The sequence below is a fragment of the Hippocampus comes genome, unplaced genomic scaffold (genome assembly GCF_001891065.2).
Source record: "Hippocampus comes isolate QL1 unplaced genomic scaffold, H_comes_QL1_v1.1 scaffold66, whole genome shotgun sequence".
Lineage (NCBI taxonomy): Eukaryota > Metazoa > Chordata > Actinopteri > Syngnathiformes > Syngnathidae > Hippocampus > Hippocampus comes.
Genome location: NW_017805003.1, coordinates 567307 through 578940, shown reverse-complemented (window position 1 = coordinate 578940; position 11634 = coordinate 567307). Strand labels below are relative to the sequence as shown.

The 11634-nt window shown below is 42.2% G+C and overlaps 2 protein-coding genes across 3 annotated transcripts; one reads left to right on the top strand and one right to left on the bottom strand.

Moving 5' to 3' along the window:
- Window positions 1-197: 197 nt before the first annotated feature.
- On the bottom strand, window positions 198-3846 carry LOC109508787 (enkurin-like). Its single transcript, XM_019858753.1, has 5 exons — window positions 3570-3846; window positions 3265-3407; window positions 1868-2079; window positions 1568-1714; window positions 198-936 (listed from the first exon to the last, which is right to left on the bottom strand). The coding sequence occupies exons 1-5, from the start codon at window positions 3644-3646 to the stop codon at window positions 766-768; spliced, it is 750 nt and encodes a 249-aa protein (XP_019714312.1). The 5' UTR covers window positions 3647-3846; the 3' UTR covers window positions 198-765.
- A 778-nt stretch (window positions 3847-4624) lies between these two features.
- Window positions 4625-11622, top strand: vps51 (VPS51 subunit of GARP complex). 2 transcript variants are annotated; one of them, XM_019858732.1, is made up of 12 exons: window positions 4625-4836; window positions 4925-5110; window positions 5381-5510; window positions 5603-5749; window positions 5852-6071; window positions 8109-9015; window positions 9127-9342; window positions 9466-9549; window positions 9976-10110; window positions 10191-10312; window positions 10616-10703; window positions 10783-11622. In XM_019858732.1, the coding sequence occupies exons 2-12, from the start codon at window positions 4937-4939 to the stop codon at window positions 11041-11043; spliced, it is 2484 nt and encodes an 827-aa protein (XP_019714291.1). In that variant the 5' UTR covers window positions 4625-4836; window positions 4925-4936; the 3' UTR covers window positions 11044-11622. The 2 variants fall into 2 exon arrangements, with proteins under 2 accessions (XP_019714291.1, XP_019714284.1); XM_019858725.1 differs by having other exon boundaries at window positions 4625-5110.
- Window positions 11623-11634: the final 12 nt, after the last annotated feature.

Here is an 11634-nt window from a genome sequence, read left to right as displayed (position 1 = left end):
CACCTATCGCAACTCCCAGAATAAAAGCAACGAACAGAACATAAATCATTTTAAATCGTAGTTCCGTGCACGAATATGTGTCTCACAATTCAGAGGTGTTTTGTGTACTCTATTTTGTCAGCACTGTGGCAATTGTGGCTAAAGTCCAGAATTTTTTTTTTATTCAACGATCTTGTGTAAAGTATGCAAGTTTGGGCGGTTGAAGGGAGCAATATTCGTTTATTTCTGTTTTGCAATCAAAACAGCAGACTGACAGAACAATTCTGAAGCACAGTATAAATAGTACAAACGCAACATTGGTTCAACATTCTGTTAAAAGTGTAATAAAAAAAAAACATCAACTGACAGCCATAAAATACTCAACCATCCAATTGTGTTAAGTCAATAACATGGACAGACTGTGATGCCTGAGTGGATACTTCACTCTCATCCATTTGTGCATTTGGATTTTTAATATTTAATTGTATGACAACAAAATTACAACATCCCCCAAAAGAGGAACAACAGCACAAGCCCACTTCCAGCAAGAATGTAAAAATACATTTCTCATTCACTGCTATTGATGGCGATTATGCCAAATATGCATTGTAACTAGCAGGGTTGGCAATGAATGAGTTTAATTCTGACCAACAATGTTGGAATTGCCTGGCACAGGTCCTCAAACATTCAAATGAAATCATCCACATGACCTCGCGTTTTTACTGTCCACTAGTTGAGTTCAGTCGATGACACAGATGGTCGGCACCCTATTTGCACATCTGTGTGCTACTTGTTTTTGCAGATAGACTCCAACCGATTAAGGAGTTTAATGTCATCCTCCAGCTGCTTCATTTCCACCTCGAGACGTACCTTACGAGTCTTCATTGACGGGGTGTCTATCATAAATGGGAGGCGCTGGTACTCTGCATTCAGCTCATTGTATTTCTGCTTCAGGTCCTGGAAAGAGAGCCAGTTTAAAATGTGAAAGGATTGATGTGCATTTGAATGCATCAGTAAGATGAACATTGTTAATGTTGATCCGACAATATTTTCAGTCTGATGTAAGCTTGCCCACAATCAAATCAAGTAAGACTCCAATATCACCATACAGTTCAGATATCAAAGTTAAGGGTGATTTGTTTTTACATTTTATGGCCTTTTAAGAATTGTGTGACATTTATGAATCCCAAAAACCGAAATGCATGACGTATATCTGTAATGCCACTCACCATTACTCATATTCATGTTCATCATTACAAGAGGAATGTTTTATATCTTACCATTATGATTGGCTAATTTATTTGTAAACTACACCACACTCCATAATAATTGGCACCTCTGGTTATGTTTTAAAAGCCTTCACAAGAAACAGAATCAAGCTCCTCCCATGCCCATTGGGAGTCTTCAGACATCAACCCCATTGAACACTTATTGTGAGCTAAAGAGGAGAGTGCAGAGGAGAGGACCCAGGTCGCTGGATGATTTAGAGAGATTGTGCAAAGAGGAATGGTCGGAAATCACTGTCTATTCTCCCAATATTATAGAATATTATGTGCCATTTAGTTGGCTGTCTTGTAGCCTAATGTACCTCAACGATGGCCTGACATTCCATGTCAGAAAGGTATTTCATGGTTTCATGCTCCTCCTGCTTTTTCAGATTAATGTTGTACTCTTCGAGTGCCTTTTGATGCTTTGCTTTGCGGCGCATCAGATAGTTTGGTACTTCTCCATAATCCTGCAATAAATAGTAAATTAACATTAGATCAAAAGTTGGATAACTTTAAAGTTTCGTATTGAAAAAAAAACATCCAAACCTACTACTGCTGCTTTCCACAAAAAGCACTCAACAGAAATAACTTTTTCTTTCTCAAGTATCTCAGGAAAATACCTTTTTCCTTATATACACAGGGACAAGTCCAGAGTTTCTATTATGGTACTCCTTGTGTCCCTTGTTTGTGTCAACAACACACGGAGTCTGTTTGGGTCCCTTTGGTGTGGTCGTCTTTCGCTTTGTAGGGGTGGTAACGGGAGGCAGAAATGGCCCTGTAGGGACCGCTGGCTTCTTTGATGAACAGATGTAATGAGTCTTGACCTGTTTGACTAGACAATAAAGTTAAAGTGAATGACTACAGCAGCAAGCGTGGCGAACATGTGGCATTTTTGATCCACCTTTTCAATCTTTTCCTCCTTAGGTTTAAGGATTAGGTGGAGCCTATTCAAGCTGACTGGGTGAGAGGCAAATTGCACCCTGGGTTGATCAATTGCAGTCAACCGCAGGGCACATAGAGACGATTCATGCTCACATTTTCACTGTGAACAAGTTGGTCTTCAATGAAACCAACATGCATGTTTTTGGATTGTTTAAGGAAGCTTGGGTACCTTGAAGGTTTTTTGTTGTTGTTATATTCATTATATTCCCTCTATATTTTATTTCTGCTCTATATTTTGTGTTGCAAGCCATGCTTAAAACCAAATCACATATATGCAGATGCCTGCAAGGAGATATGTCAGAGTGAAAAGGCTAATCAAAACAGTGTTGCATCACTGGAGTCTCCAAAGCCCAAATCATTTTGAATGAGCTGCTGACATCCCATTAAACCACAAACGATCATAATTCATTAAAAAAAAAACAAAAATCAACTGTTGTATCATCGGGGGGCATGATGCCTCACAGTGCATGGGTTCAATTCCGGTCCCTGGCCTTCATACGTGGGTTTTCTCCGGGTACTCCGGTTTCCTCTCACATTCCCAAAACATGCATAGGATGTTCATTGATCACTCTAAATTGTCTGCAAGAGTGATTGTGAGCGTGAATGGGTATTCGTCTGTGTGCCCTGCGATTGGCTGGCAACAAATTCAGGACATACCCTGCCTAAGTCAGCTGCGACAGCCTCCAGCACAACACTTGTGAGCAGTTCAGATAATGGATAGATGGATGTTGCATCACAGCAAATTCTATGAAAACTATTGATTAAAGCAATGCTTTCCAACCAGTGTGACATAAAATTGTCCGATTTCACTTAATTGGTCTGATTTTTTTACAAATAACATCTTCCAGTGTTGTATTGTGACAGGCAGAAGAATTAAATGTTTTATATCCATTTTCGAAGGTATTTTTGTTGGGTGGGTAACCTCATGATTTTTTAACATAAAATATATGCCATGGCTTAATAAAGGTTGGAAAAAATGGGTTAAAGTGTTAAGAGAAAGGTTCCCACCTTAGGATAGATGGATAGTGAAAATAAACTCAAAAGGTAAACAATTCAATAATGACAGAAAACTCACTCTCTGGTAGTTTGGGTTCTTTGGAGTGCTTTTTCAGGTAATTGGTAGGGATGGGCACGTCCAATCTAGTTGGCCCCATCGTTTTCATATAATTTGTGGGTTTGGTCTCCTCAAGAACTGTCGGCCTGAACTTTGACACATACCTTTGGAAATAGCACATTGCAACAAATCACGTTTCGCATTTCCTAATATATTTCTGTCTGAGAATTAAACGTATTATTTCTAAAGTGAAGTTATTTTTAGTTACTCCGATCAGCAATTTGTTTTCGTCGATGCCACCGGATCATATTAACGTTACGTGTTACCTTTGTGGCTTCTCGATGATAACGGTCTTCTCAATGAAATTGTGAATGGACTCAAGGGGGTACAATTCTCCAGCCATCTCTGCTGAATTGGAGCAGGTAAAACCAGTAGTTAAGGCGTCAGTCTGTGTCAGCTGAGGGTCACGGGTTCCGATCCAAATCTGGCTGAACAATGCATGATTCGCCAATGTCACATGTAAAGCTATGTATTAAACCCACAGACATGTTACCTATGACGACGTAATTTCTGGTCACTATGTATAAAGGCCGTATATTTCTCTTCTCAGAAAACGTCATCGCCCAGTGAACGCATCGCTCGGTCGTGTGGCGTCATCGCTCACTGTGTTTACGCGCATACGTCACCCTGCCGAGTCACGTGACCAGGAATTGCCAGTACTGTATTTGGACTTGTGAATTGGGAAACTTGTATCGCTACCGTTAGTTGTGTTCAATCTATTACGGTCAATTTCCACCTTTCCGATTTCCTTGTCTCCTTCCGTCACAGGCCTGTAGTGAGCCAAAGCAGAAGTTTCCACCCGAAATGTCATGATAGTTTGTTTCTGAGTGCTGAGTCAATTTTTTGCTGTTGCTGCTGGTCGGAACACGGTCGCTCCTCCACAATGCCCGAGTTATCGATAAATGCACCCCAGTGCTGGTTCTTTCAAGTCCGACACCCATTGGCCAAAAGTAATATTGAATACGCTCTCTAATAATAAGACACATTTTAATGGCTCATTCACAATCAATAACTATTATTCCAATTTATCCCTCGTACACTCCATTATTTCATGGACCGTGTCTCTTTTGGTAATTGGATATTACGTAGAGAAACTATAAACACAGACAAGTTAGCGTTGGTCGTTCCAGCACTTCGAGGCGACGTTCAATAAAAATGAGAAATACATTGAAGTCAAGTCGCTGTTAGGACAGCACAGCGCTACAAAATAATTTAAAACGTTTTGACGAAACAACCGATGTAGCAGTGCTCCACTATCTTTAAACGGCACCACTCACATCGCCATATTGGCTGATAGATTTGTTTTCGTGAAGATTTTTCTCTTGGTTGCACATACTCTTTGGTGGAGAAGTGGCAACGCCCACGGTGCAACGCATCCGGAAGTGCTGCAATGCCAATTCGGCTTGTGGGTAGAAGGTTCTTACTGACTATCGTTAAGTAAATTGCAGTTTTTTTGGAAACGGTTGACATTTATGTAAATCGCGAAACTACAGGGATATTCCACAGCTGTTTTGCACCCGGGTTACGCTTTCGGTCGGTAAACATTCGATTTTTCTTCCTCGCTATTTAGACCGGAGTCATCTATCAGGTAGGCTTTTATAACTGCTTGTCAATCAACCAGCCGCCGATTGCAATGGAAGCTGAAACCCCGGCTTCCGAAGACCCCGGGAGGAAGCGTCGGGTGCACGGCATGTTGAAGCTCTACTACGGACTTAACGAAGAAGGAAAGGCAGACGAGGAGCCACAGTCCCTGGATCCTTGTGACATCAACGGGCCTCATTTTGACCCAGAGCACTACCTAAACAAGGTGAGGCAGGGGTTCCCGTCACCATCACATTGATAATCAAGCAGAAACAAGTCAAAATTAAAAGCAATATTTTGCTGAGCTTAATTTATTAAATGAAACTCTTTCATTTCCGTTGTTTTGCTTAGAATACTGCATGTGAAAATAGCAGAAAACTCCCAGGTATCAAAACTTTCCCCAAGATTGTCGGTAATAGTCATTTAACAAACACTGAGGAAAGCACTGAGTCTTTAAAATGTGGCTAACCAGTCATTATTGTGTGTCCCAATTCAGCTTCGAAAAGAATGCTCTCTTGCAGAGCTGATGGACCAGGAGACCTGCATGGTCAAGCAGATTCGTTCATTGGATAGTGACATGCAGACGCTGGTATATGAAAACTACAACAAGTTTATATCAGCTACAGGTGAGAGAATTCACTTCCATCTTCCAATTACTGTTGAAAGCTTTACCCGGTCGACCACACCTTGATAAACAATCTCGCCCATTTTTCTCAAGACACCATAAGGAAGATGAAGAATGATTTCAAAAAGATGGAGGATGAAATGGACTGTCTGTCTGCAAACATGGCAGCAATCACTGATTTTAGTGCTCGCATCAGTGGTACCCTTGAAGACCAGCATGCTCAGATTACAAAACTCTCAGGTGACACACTGGTACCTCACCTTTTTGTTGAGTGAGTTGTGGTATGCCTTCACGTTTATGTTGTCCTGTTTTTTTTTTTTTTTTTTTTTACTCCTTTCTTAGGGGTCCACACTTTGTTAAGAAAGTTGCAGTTTCTCTTTGAACTGCCTGCCAGATTAAACAAATGCTTGGAACTGCAAGCCTACTCTCAAGCAGTGAGTTCCCATCGCCGTGCTCGCTGTGTGCTGCAGCAATACAGCCACATGCCTTCCTTCAAGGGCATCCAGGATGACTGTCATGCCATCATGGACAAACTGGCGCAGGAGCTTCGGCAAAAGTTCAGGTCAGTTTCCTTGACGTGTATGTGCAAATGTGATCTAGTGACAGACAAGACTACAGAATCCAGGCAGAATCAGAAAGGGCCATACCCACAAGACATTTCGGGTCATATTCTTAGACAGTCAGTAGAGTTTATTAATTTTATTGTCACATTTCAGCCTGTTGTAGGAGGTAGATATCAAGACGATATGAAGGTGTGCAATTTTGTGTTGTTTGACCTTGGTGACGTGTTCTGTGCATGACTTTACGTTTTTTTTTTCCTTTTTTTTTTTTTTTTTTTTTTTTTTTTTACTCCTTTCTTAGGGGTCCACACTTTGTTAAGAAAGTTGCAGTTTCTCTTTGAACTGCCTGCCAGATTAAACAAATGCTTGGAACTGCAAGCCTACTCTCAAGCAGTGAGTTCCCATCGCCGTGCTCGCTGTGTGCTGCAGCAATACAGCCACATGCCTTCCTTCAAGGGCATCCAGGATGACTGTCATGCCATCATGGACAAACTGGCGCAGGAGCTTCGGCAAAAGTTCAGGTCAGTTTCCTTGACGTGTATGTGCAAATGTGATCTAGTGACAGACAAGACTACAGAATCCAGGCAGAATCAGAAAGGGCCATACCCACAAGACATTTCGGGTCATATTCTTAGACAGTCAGTAGAGTTTATTAATTTTATTGTCACATTTCAGCCTGTTGTAGGAGGTAGATATCAAGACGATATGAAGGTGTGCAATTTTGTGTTGTTTGACCTTGGTGACGTGTTCTGTGCATGATTGAAATCAGCAACAGTTAAATTTAGCCATGACAACAAATTTGTACTTAAATTGGCCACTTGGTATTATGAGCCGCGAATCTCTGTTACAACATGGGATATTTGCAAAAAAATAGGTTACATAGCTGGATTTTAAAAAAGCTTTGATTTATGTTCAACACCAGTTGACACTTTTTTCCCCTCCAAATATTGCCAATGGCAACTAGTTACACAGTAGCGTCCCAGAAATTTACTCAGTGTCACTTGTTGTCACCAGAGGCAAATTCGCCGACGAACTTGTACAGCCTTCGTCATCACGCAGCAGTGCAGCCTTTGGCAACCTGTTTGTTACGTGTTTGGGGGACACAGGGGATGTTGCTGCGGTTGCTGTCCTCTGAGGATAGCAGCGCCTGTTGTCCATTGACAGTGATGGTGGCAGTCTGAGCCAAACAAAAAATATTGACGGCACTCGTTCCCTATGCTCATTAAACTCAACTCAAGAATTTTCTTTTTGCTCTCAATTGCTCCTTCTGGAGTCATACACCGCAAAGCACACATGCTTGCGCATTATGCTCTGGAGCATGTGCGCTCCAACCACAAATAGCTGATGAATTTTCACTATAAGGGTGGACAGTATCATTGGTCCACTGTGACGTAGTTCATTGGTCAGATGTGATTCGACTTAGGGTACATCTGTTAGCGTCTTGAAGTTCGTTAGTAATAAAAAAAAAAATCATAAATAAACCATGTCACATTAAAAGCCGCAGGGTTCAAAATGTGTGTGTGTGTGGGGGGGGGGGGGGAGGGGAAGTAGTCTGGAAAGTACTTGAGTGTTCTAGGGGCAAAGCCAGCTGTAAATAGCGTAAATCAGTGAGATGATGGATGCCCTCGATAAGAGACGTTTATAATTGCCTAACAAGTGCCACAACATGACTGCAAAACAAAGCCTGGTCTTCATGAAGCTCCTAAACTCATTTCAACATAATTCCTTGGCACCAAGATGCTGCAAGATGGAGTACACAAAACAGGAATGTTTTTTTTTTTTTCCAGTGAATAATGGAGAATCGGTTAAAAAAAAAAAAAAGGAATTTGTGAATGCTGAACAAATACAAGATGTGGAGGGTTTGCTGTACTCTAGACTATATTATGGAAATTGTTTCATATATTTTTGTTGCCATTCAACAGTTAGTTATATTGTGCTACACAAAGAAAGAAATGTGCATCATTTTTTTTTTTTTAGAGTTTTGGTGTCATGGTAGCTGTAATAGTCCTGTTTCCCTGCGTGTGTTGTTCTGCTCACAGAGACGGTGGCTCGAGTGCTAAAGACCTGTCTGAGTGCGTGGAGCTGCTGTTGCAATTGGATGAGCCAGCAGAGGACCTGTGTGAGAAATACCTGAACCATGCGGGCTCTCGCCTGGAGTTGGACCTGCAGAGCCTGGAAGCTGAGATAAGACCCAGCCCGCCCGGACCAGCCCTGAAAGATTCTTCCACACGGAGGCCATCGCCTAGCGTCACTGTTGGCTCGCCACCTGACGGCACTGCCAAAACAAGCGCTCTGCCTTCTCCCTCCTCGAACACCGACATCCTGGAGTTCATCGACAGAGGCTGCAATGAATTTGTCAGCAGCTTGTGTTTAGTAATTACATCATATCAAGAACTTTTCGTCAACCATGCTCAGACAGGCGAGCTAGCATCCAAGAATATTCCTCAGATGGCTAACAGCAAGCTGCACGCCTTCGTGGATGATCTGGCCGCTCGGTATTTTTCGCTTGTGGAGCGAAGGATCAAGGAGGAAAAAGGGGTTGCTGATAACTCCCTCTTGGTCCGCGCCCTTGACCGATTTTTCCGCAGACTCCAGGCTGTGGCCAAGCTGCTGCCGGGCTCCTCCGTGCCGCAACAAGGCACAGAGATTGTGATTCGCGCTGCAACCGAGCGAGTCAAGCAGTATCTCGCTGCTCTCCAGAGCTTTTACATGGACAGCTTGACAGACGTGAGGCAGGCCCTAGCGACACCTCGCCTCTCGCTGGCTGCTCCGGGGGCCGGCTCTCATTTTGGAGGCTCAACCTCTGGCAGAGATGCTCCAAGTAGCCTTCCGGAGCTGCTCTCCTCCCTGTCAGCTTCCATCTTAAATCAAATCAAGTCCGTGTTGGCATCGGTGCATCTTTTCACAGCCAAGGATATCACTTTTTCCAACAAGCCATACTTTAAGGTGAATCTTCAAATGCCATAAACTAGTTTTGTTGACGACATTTTGGTGGTGACTGGTTAGCTGTTCATAATGCAACTTCATCTTTCAGTTCCTTGCTTTTATATCTTCTAGGGGGAATTCTGCTGCCAGGGTGTTCGTGAGAGCCTGGTTGTGAGTTTCATCAAGTTTGTGTGTCAGTCCTCTCGTCAGTTTTGTGAGAGTGCAGGAGACAAAGGAGGGTCCACCCCGCCAGCCCTCCTGTTGCTCCTTTCTCGACTCTGCTTGGACTATGAAACCTCTACAATCTCTTACATACTCACTCTGACTGACGAACAGTTTCTGGCACAGGTAATAAATAGCGTGTCATAGTGTACTTATTATCATGTTAAACTATACATACTGGTTTTGGTGTGTAATATTTTAATTGTACTTTACTTCTAGCGAAATGTTTCCTTTTTTCTACATTTTCAGCACCACAATCCAGTAACGGCCGTCACTGCTCTGTGTGCAGAAGCCAGGGAGGCAGCACAGAAACTACTGAACCATTACGTCAAGGTACCCACACTCTTCCTGCTGGAGAAATGTGATTACTGCATGCATGCATGTTTTTTAGCCAGTGTCACAACATTGGGTTCACCTTCACAATCCAGGGAGATCCAATAAAAACTTTTAGAGAGATAATCACACTCAGTTTTTGTTGATCTTGCCATTTTCAATATTGTGGTTCCCATAAGCAGCGTTTTAGAACTTCACTGCATCGTTCTGTTTCTAATATTAGATTTTATTGAACCGCGTGAGAGGAACGAAATATTAGACACCACTCCTAGCTAACCTATCTAAACAGAAAATGACCTGAATTCTAATGTTACATATTCTAGATCGAGTTTAAGTCTTGCTTGTGAATCTCAAATAACAATGAAATATCTCATCACTAAGCTTTATTTCAATTGAGGCGGTGTGTCTTTGTGTTCACATTTTCAGGTCCAGGGCCTAATTATTTCCCAGATGCTTAGAAAGAGTGTCGAAACAAGAGACTGGGTCAACACTATCGAGCCCCGGAATGTGCGTGCGGTGATGAAGAGGGTTGTAGAGGACACCACCTCGATTGATGTGCAGGTGACATATTTGGCCTTGAAACGCCATCCTCTCCCCTCTGTCGTTCAAGCAGGCCTCCTACATCCTTTTTGTCACCATAGGTGGGTCTTTTGTACGAGGAAGGTGTGAGGAAAGCGCACAGTAGTGACTCAAGCAAAAGGACTTTCTCGGTCTACAGCAGCTCAAGGCAGCAAACTCGCTACGCCGCAAGCTACACACCAAGGTACACTGCTTTAAACATCTGGATTTTCTTTTTATTTGTTCATTTGTATATGATTTAATATTTACTTATTATAATTTCAATTTCTTGAATTTTTCAGCAAACATCTGGGGATAGGTTCCTCAGGGGGTTAAAAAAATCCATTGGAGTTGATTCAGTGAATAATGAACTGCAAAAGATTACCTACCATATACAATAACAGTCTGCTACAGTGTACTGTTGTTTTCAGTGGTGTAGAACTGCACTGCACGACTCCATGATTGACTGCGGGGGAAGTACATTTTAATATTGTTTGATTCTCTGCAGTGCTCCCATGGATACCAATCTCTTGAGCAACATACACAAGCTATTTTCTGAACGCATTGACATCTTCAGCTCAGTGGAGTTCAATAAGGTCTGAGCTCTTCTTGACCATGTTCTCACTCACAAGTACGCACACGGTCACTCACGCAGCCATTCCTTCTCTGTTGCAGGTCTCCGTCATGACGGGAATCATCAAAATCAGCTTAAAGACATTCCTGGAGTGTGTCCGGCTGCGCACTTTTGGTCGGTACGGGCTGCAGCAAATCCAGGTTGACTGCCACTACCTGCAGATGTACTTATGGCGTTTTGTGTCTGACGAGAACCTTGTACATTTCCTGCTGGATGAGATCGTCGGGAGCTCCGCCCACCGCTGCCTAGATCCCGCTCCGATGGAGCAGAGCGTCATTGAAGTTATCTGTGAACGAGGTTAAAAGTTCCAAGTGTACCACCGAATTGTTAACCAGAGCATGCACACAACCACTGGATGTTATCAAACACTGGAATCTTACTGTTTTGTTTGTGTACTACGAAATGTTCGTTATAGCATGAAGACATTCATCTGGCATTCATAACATCAGTGTGTTAATACAGTAAAACAGTCCTTATAAGACAAATCAAACTAACTCCCAAGACATCAATAAAACACTAAGCAAACACTATAAGTTCAATCCGTCCAAAACCTCTTGTTAGGATTTTTTTTTCATGCAATTGCAATAGGTACTCCAAACACTTCAACTGAATTTTAGACTTGACAGCTTGAAAGTGAAACCATGTTCAGTATAGTATTAACATATTAGGTTGGTTCTGCAATCTGATGACTAAATGAAGGATAAGGAAGTCGGCCATTTTTAATATATCTTTTTACAAACCATGTTTGGCATTTAATTAACATCACTGTCAATTAATCTGCAGTGTTTGCATGATTTACAACAGTTTGCTTTATATTTAGTACAGATTCATGATTCATTTGCAGAATTAATAATATATAAATAAATGCGTTGCAATCTTCATAGTGCTGATTT

Excerpts from the sequence above, each read along its gene's own strand:
- LOC109508787 (XM_019858753.1), bottom strand. The coding sequence starts at position 3,646 with ATGGCTGGAGAATTGTACCCCCTTGAGTCCATTCACAATTTCATTGAG. Across the intron at positions 1,715-1,867 it reads CTGTGTATATAAGGAAAAAG|GATTATGGAGAAGTACCAAA; the intron begins GTATTTTCCTGA and ends TATTTATTGCAG. Across the intron at positions 937-1,567 it reads AATGTCAGGCCATCGTTGAG|GACCTGAAGCAGAAATACAA; the intron begins GTACATTAGGCT and ends CTCTCTTTCCAG.
- vps51 (XM_019858732.1), top strand. The coding sequence starts at position 4,937 with ATGGAAGCTGAAACCCCGGCTTCCGAAGACCCCGGGAGGAAGCGTCGG. Across the intron at positions 9,550-9,975 it reads TACTGAACCATTACGTCAAG|GTCCAGGGCCTAATTATTTC; the intron begins GTACCCACACTC and ends TCACATTTTCAG. Across the intron at positions 10,313-10,615 it reads GCCGCAAGCTACACACCAAG|TGCTCCCATGGATACCAATC; the intron begins GTACACTGCTTT and ends GATTCTCTGCAG.